We start from the raw sequence: 7,500 nt of genomic DNA on the forward strand, positions 1-7,500 counted from the left end.
GCTAGTCGATTATATCAACGCCATTGCATAACTGGTACTTATTTCATCGACCTGGAAAGGATGAAAGGCAAAGTCACCCTCGGCGGAATTTGACTTAGAACATAGCAGCAGACGAAATACCGCTAAGCATTTCGCCCGGCGTGCTAACGATTCTGCCAGCTCGCCGCCTTATGTTTCCTTCTCGAGCCATGACAGGTTCATAAGGGCCGGTTCCCTGGTTTCAGTGGCGTGTATATTTCCTACCTGAACTGGACGCCAGTCCATCGCAGCGTTACTCATTTTTGCCGGCTGAGTGGACTGGAGCAACGTGAAATGAAGTGTTTTGCTCAAGAGCACAACGCGTTGCCCAGTCCAGGAATCGAAACCACAATCTTACAATCATGAGTCCAACACCCTAACCACTACGCCATGCGCCTCCACACAGATATTATATAATGGAGTAGTTTTCCTCATCGACTTTACTGAAACTATAACATCAACTAGACACACTGAGCTACGATCTTTTATTTACTGACTTAATGTTCTTGCTTCATGCGGTGGTCAACTCTAACTTTAATGAAGCCAATTTTTAGGTCAACGGTATATGCCACGAGCCACGAAGAGTTAAGTACTTTAGCATGAAGCACAAAAGGGTATTAGTGATCGTTTAGTTTGTAGGATTACACGGTTTAAATTCAATTAGAATCACTCTTATCTCAAAAAGAAGAGAAGTTCGTTTTATGTCAATAAGTTCAATTGTCAAAAATAGGAAGTTTGACGTTTCAACTGTTTGTCCATCATCATAACACAGGGATAAAAAGACACCGATGTGTTGTTTCTCCAGTTAGAGGTAGTGAAATGTCATTTCGATTAATCTATCTACCTGTGTATGTATGCATGTATGTATCTGTCTCTCTGTCTCTCTGACTGTCAATCTATCCATCAGTCTATATAACCACTTTCCGCTCTCTCTTCTCTCTCTCTCACCACACACACACACACACATCCAGCATATATCGTTTATGATATCACAAACACATACACACATGCACACACAACACACACATAGGCTATATATATATATATATATATATATATATATATATATATATATATATTCCAATATAGTTTAGCTTACTGTATTAATGCCAACGGATGCTCCAAGCACAGCCCCCACATATACCCCGCTTCTTGAATTACTTAACTAACATTGCATTGAAACAAATACTAAGTATGAAATATTCGGAGGGTTTTACGGGATCCGTGTGCAAATCTTAGCTCAATCTCTTTTAGTCGCCTTCTACGAAACGCAGAAGAAACGGTAGAGCTATTCTCTGACATGCCGGTCCCCAAACACTACGAGAACAATAAAAAATGAAGACCTTTGTTCGAGAACACCGCACGCCGCCCGATCCGGGAATCGAACCCATGATCACTAGATCATGTGTGTAACACCCTAACTATTTCCAGGAATAAAGAGAAGAATAAATGGAAATACTAGAAAGAATGAAAGGTAAAGTTAACCTGGACAGGATTTGAACTGAGAGTGCAGAAAGCTGAAATGAATGCCATAAAATCATTCTATTCGATGCGCTAACAACTGTCCTCGCTCACCCTGATGAGCAGAGAGAAAAGAAACGAATGCCTAATGTCATGGTTTCAAATTCTCGGCACAAGGCCAGTAATTTCGTGAAGTAGGTAAGTCTATTATATTGATTCTGGTGTTCAACTAGTATTTAATTTATCAACTCCGAAAGGATGAAAGGCAAAGTCGACCTTGGCAGAATTCGAACTCAGAATGTAAAGACGGACGAAATGCCGCTAAGAATTTTGTCCGGCGAGCTAACAATTCTTTGTATGTTTGCTATAGTCACCACTCCACTCTCTTTCCCTCTGCTTCCCGTCCGTTTGTATGTCTGCTCTTTAACCACTGTCCTCCGCAGCTATTCTTTCTTTCACTGACTTTGGTTAATCTGCAGTCTCCCCTCCTTCCCCAGCGCTAACTTTCTACTTTCATTATCGATCCGTTTCTCAATCTCTCTCTCTCTCTCTCTCTTACGATCTCCCTCTCTCTTTTTCGCAAGCTACCACACTCTCCATTCTCGTTATACTTTACTATTTGCTCTCCTCCCTCTCCATCTCCTTCGTTTTTCTCCTCACAAGTAAAGTAAATCTCTTCATTAAATAATCTCTCCACCCGCCTGCCTGCATGTCTGGCCGCCTGCCTGCCTGCCTGTCTGTTTGTCTGTCTCTATCTGGCTGCCTGTCTGTCTGCTTGTCTGCCTCATTAGATTCTCCATCTCTGTTTTCTCTGTTTGTGTCTTGGCCTCTCTTTCATCTTTTCAGTCTTCAGCACATCACTTACACAACTCTTCTTAGCCATTAACGAAGCCACCACAAAAGTTAGATTTAATTGCAAACAAAACAACAACAACAGCAGCAACAACAACATCAATAACATATCAACAGAAGCAATTAGCTGGTGCGATGCGGTGTATGTCGGTATATTGTCGCCTCCGTAAAGAAAGCCAGCACCGCTGTTACAATATTCGTCTGTATTCTTGCATAACAGCCTGGCTAGAAGGTACACAGGATGCTTTCACCTTGCAACAACCAAGCCTGTCTTCAATGTGAATGCACACTTTTGTGCATGCGTGCATTTGTATTTGTATGCATGTACAAGTAGCAGGCACATGTATTTGTGCGCGTGTATATCTATGTAGGCATATTATAGCTTAGTCCAAAAACAAATGCAAAATCCTGTTTGCCAGCAATTCTACCATCTCTAGATTTCACCGGGACTACCAAAGAAATATATACCAGTTATATGCTGAGGGCCGGGCAGTCAAGAGGACCTTGTGTTGGAGTAAGGACATTGTCATCAAATATTTTATATTCACTTGCAGAGATTTTACGTTTGAATCGAGCTTTTGTCGTTGTTGTTGTTGTTGTTGTCTGAGAGTGTGTATGTTGAATTAATGAGAGTCAAAGACATTTACCCTGCTATGCGTTGGACGTTCTGTGGATTCTCAACTACGCCATGGATTGCTTTATGCCACGGGTGGGAATGCAAAAAGTACACCCCAAAAAATGTCAAAGTGAGTACATCATGCTTTGTTGTTTTGTTGCTGCCGTTATCATTATTATTATTATTATTATTATTATTATTATTATTATTATTATCATCATCATCATCATCATCATCGTCACTATCGCCATTATTATTATTATTATTATTATTATTATTATTATTATTATTATTATAGTTGAAATCATTGTTGTTGTTGTTGTTGTTGTTGTTCTTGTTCTTCTCATTCTTATATTTATTATAATTATTATACTATTATTATCATTATTATTGTCGTTGTTGTTGTTGTTATTTCACGATCTTTCTAAGATGAGTTTTTTGTTTCTTTGGTTTAAAAAGCCACAAAAGTTTGCATAAGCATCAGTGTATGTATACGAGTGTGCGTGTGTGTATGAGTGCATCCGTGTGTACATGCATGTGAGAGTATGTACGTGCGTGTGTGTGTGCGCATGTGTGTATGCGAGTGTTTATGTGCGTGTGTGTATTTGACTGGTCTAACTTATTTGCTAATACTAATATATTAAGTATTTTTTCAATAGACGAAACTATCAGCAATCAGCACCATATATACATATATATATATATATATATATATATATATATATATATATATATATATATATATATATATATATATATATATATATATATATATATATATATATATATATATATATATACATACATACATACATACATGCATACATACATACATACATACATACATACATGCATACATACATACATACATACATACATACATATATATATATATGTATACATATATATATATACCTATATATATGTGTGGGGGGAGTATGTTAATTCTCCCTATATATATATATATATATATATATATATACATACTTATATATGTATGTATAATATATGTTTATTTTATACATGTGGTATGTGTGTATGTTTGCACACACATATGTACATATCTAGATACATACATACATACATACATCCATGGATACACATATGTATATATGTATATGTGTGCTTGCGTGTGTGTACGTAAATATAAAATATATATGTATTTGCTATACGTATGTATATATGTGTGTATATATGTATGTATATATATATGCACACATTCATATATGTATATCCACACACGTTCGTGCATACACACAACATACATACATACACACACATATACGAACACACACACACACGCACACACGCACACACATTTTCTCGAGCATCTTTCACTTCATATTAAAATCAATAGCTCGTTGAAGTTCATGAAATAATTGAACAGTTTTATATCCTTTTTCTACAGTTTTGGTGATGATTGCTCGGTTATTATTTTTAATCTTCGAATAGCGTTTGCTTAACAGGTTAAAGTTTGAATAACGAAGGCAAAATAGATATCAAATATCAAAGAGTTAGAAAAATGTATCTCCTAATATCGAAGTATACTGTTGAGAATTCAGTGCAGATGAGCTGGGTACGGTTGAATGCAAGATGATTGCCTTCCGAAAATTCTTTTGTGTAGCCAACAAGTAGAGGGGTTCTGTGGTAAAAGGAGACCACGTGTTAGATATAAGGATAACTTGAAACAATCATTAAAATCCCTACAGTTAAATTTAGCATTTTTGGTAAAGTCAATGCATAGATCGATCTGAGTGGCCTAAAACAGTGTCATGATGCATCGAAACAATTTGGGTTGGAGAAACAGAACAATAAAAAAATCCTATCCTGCAATCAACAGACCCATTTGTCCAGTCCCGTGCAAAATCAAAACCATCATTGCCCCCATTGTGACTCCATAGCAAAATCCACATCCGGTCTGGAATTACATTCACGCGTTCATCGCAAGTATATGCAGCTTCTTTTATTTTCATTCCTTTTTTTTGTCCTTTCCTTCAAACACCTATACGTCAAAGTGAGAAACCATCGTTATATATATATATATCACCACCGTGGTCACCGTGACCGACCAGGCTGTCAGATGTTGCTACTCATCGCTGGTCACAATGCGCTTCGCATTGTTTTAGCCTTCAAATGATGCCACTCCGCTGGCTAAGCAAGCAGGCCAACAGAAGAAAGAATGAGAGAAAGTTGCGGCGAAAGAGTACAGCAGGGATCGCCACCACCCCCTACCAGAGCATCGTGGAGCTTTAGGTGTTTCCGCTCAATAAACACTCACAACGCCCGGTCTGGGAATCGAAACCACGATCCTACGATCGCGAGTCCACTGCTCTAACCACTGGGCCATTGCACCTCCATACACACACACACACACACACACACACACACACACACACACACACCTATATATATATATATATATATATATATGACGAAGCCTAGAGAAACACCCAAGTACCTCAATTTCATCTACTAATTACTTCAGTCTACTGGAAGAATAAAGGTAGAATGAAGTATTTTTGCCTCTTGGCTGAAACAGCTGTAAGATATTTTCCCAACTTATATTCCTATATGTTATATATTTTAATAATTACTGGAATCTGTATATATTTTATATGTAAAGCATAATATATTATACGTCTATATATATTCTTGTAATTGTCATTTTAGTAAATAAATGAATAAATAAATTGACATAATATGATGTCTAAAAGTTGATGAACCACCTATTGATCCCCTCCATTTTCTTATTGCTCTATAAACTAATGGTAAAATATCTCTTTACCCTCACCCATTTAGTACACTAGGTAATGTAGGTGCAATGCAATAAAAAACACTTGTGTATTAATCATTGGGTATTCTACCAGCAGTATATTGGATAGATATTATCCCTTAGTTGGTTGGATTCACAACTTCTAACTTTATTGGAATATATATATAAAGATGGTGTCTCATTAATAAAAACATAAATAAACACGAAAACAACAGAAGTCAAAAGGACATATACTGTAAAACTATTAGGTTGGCGCTCAGTTTAAGGTGATAAAAACGGGGGTTATGTAATGTTTCGAACTTGATTCTTCGTCAGAAAGAACAAAAAGGAAAGGTTCGTAGGGAAAGTAAACAATTGTCCAAGAAAAGCACGTGTGTGGTACATGGCCGTATATGCATTTGTGTATGTGTGTGTGTGTGTGTGTGTGTGTGTGTGTGTGCGTGTATGTGTGTGTGTATGTGTATGTATGTATGTAAACGCTTCTGCATTGCAAAATAATTTAAAGAACACACGTATCTCCGAATATCTGGTTTACACGTTAAATTTTCACGACAGTATTACAACTGTAACTTAGTTTGAAGTTATTTCTATTGAATTGTTGAATAATTATTGTTTTCGTTGAATTTGATCTCCCTCATCAGACGGATCTATGTTTCAAGCAAAGTATTGTAGTCATTACATTCCATTCTTTTGCTGAAATGCACAGAACCCACAACCACATTAGTCAAAGTGTTTATGACAACAAATTTTTTATTGGAAGGAGATTTAGTAGCTATTTCTAGCAGAATCAGTGCGGTGTGTGTGGGGGGGGGGAGGGGGTCAGAGGTATTTTTGTTGGCTCAGCTGTTCAATCTTCTTCCATACTGGTAGTTGATTGCAAATAGCTTATTTAATAATGCCAGGACGTCATTTTTTTATAATTTTATAATAATACACTCCATGATGATTAAAAAGTGAACACACACACATACACACACACACACACACACACACACACACACACACACACACACACACATACATACACCACACATACAACAAACACACACACGCTTCATTTATTTGCTTCAGCCATTAGACTGCGGCCATGCTGGGGCACCGCCTTGAACAGTTTGTTTTAGTCGAATGAATCGACCCCAGTATTATTTTTTGCTTACTGTCACTTATTCTATTGGTCTATACTGCCGAACTGCTACGTTACGGGGATGTAAGCACACCACCACCGGTTGTCTATCGGTGGGGGACAAACACAAGCACAAAGACACACACACACACGCGCGCAGCCCCCCCCCACATGGGTTAGTGGTTAAGGTGCTACATTAGCGCTCGATTCTTAGACCAAGTGGTGTATTGTGTTCTTGAGCAGAACACTTCATCTCACGTTGCTCAGCGATCACTTCGACACCTGCCGCACGGCACACCGCGCACCTGTTCAGGCAACGTCGATTTAATGGCAAGAGTGAGCTCCTGCGTCGTCTTGGAGGGAAGAGTTCATCGTATATGTGTGTATATACATTTACATATACATATACATACATATATCATACATACATACATACATACATATATATATATATATATAATATATATATATATATATATATATATATATATATATATATATATATATGTATGCATATGTATATGTAAATGTATATATATACATATACATACTTACATATATATATATATGTATCTATGTATATATGTATGTATGTATATATGCATGTATGTATGTTTGCATGTACGTATATATATTTATATATATATGCGTGTGTGT

General features: G+C 37.1%; 1 protein-coding gene across 2 annotated transcripts in view; it reads left to right on the plus strand.

Moving 5' to 3' along the window:
* LOC115214944 (kelch-like ECH-associated protein 1) overlaps positions 1-7,500 on the plus strand; it is a 178,916-nt gene that overhangs the window by 73,592 nt on the left and 97,824 nt on the right. Inside the window, exon 1 of one of the 2 annotated variants that reach the window (XM_029784028.2) lies at positions 2,259-3,077. The exons of the other annotated variant lie outside the window; for it this stretch is intronic. Within the exon in view, the coding sequence (XP_029639888.1) occupies positions 3,020-3,077 (58 nt within the window). The 5' untranslated portion in view covers positions 2,259-3,019. Of the gene's footprint in view, positions 1-2,258; positions 3,078-7,500 lie in introns of those variants that run through there. 2 annotated transcript variants of the gene reach the window in all.

This window comes from Octopus sinensis, linkage group LG8 (assembly GCF_006345805.1).
Source record: "Octopus sinensis linkage group LG8, ASM634580v1, whole genome shotgun sequence".
Classification (NCBI taxonomy): Eukaryota; Metazoa; Mollusca; class Cephalopoda; order Octopoda; family Octopodidae; genus Octopus; species Octopus sinensis.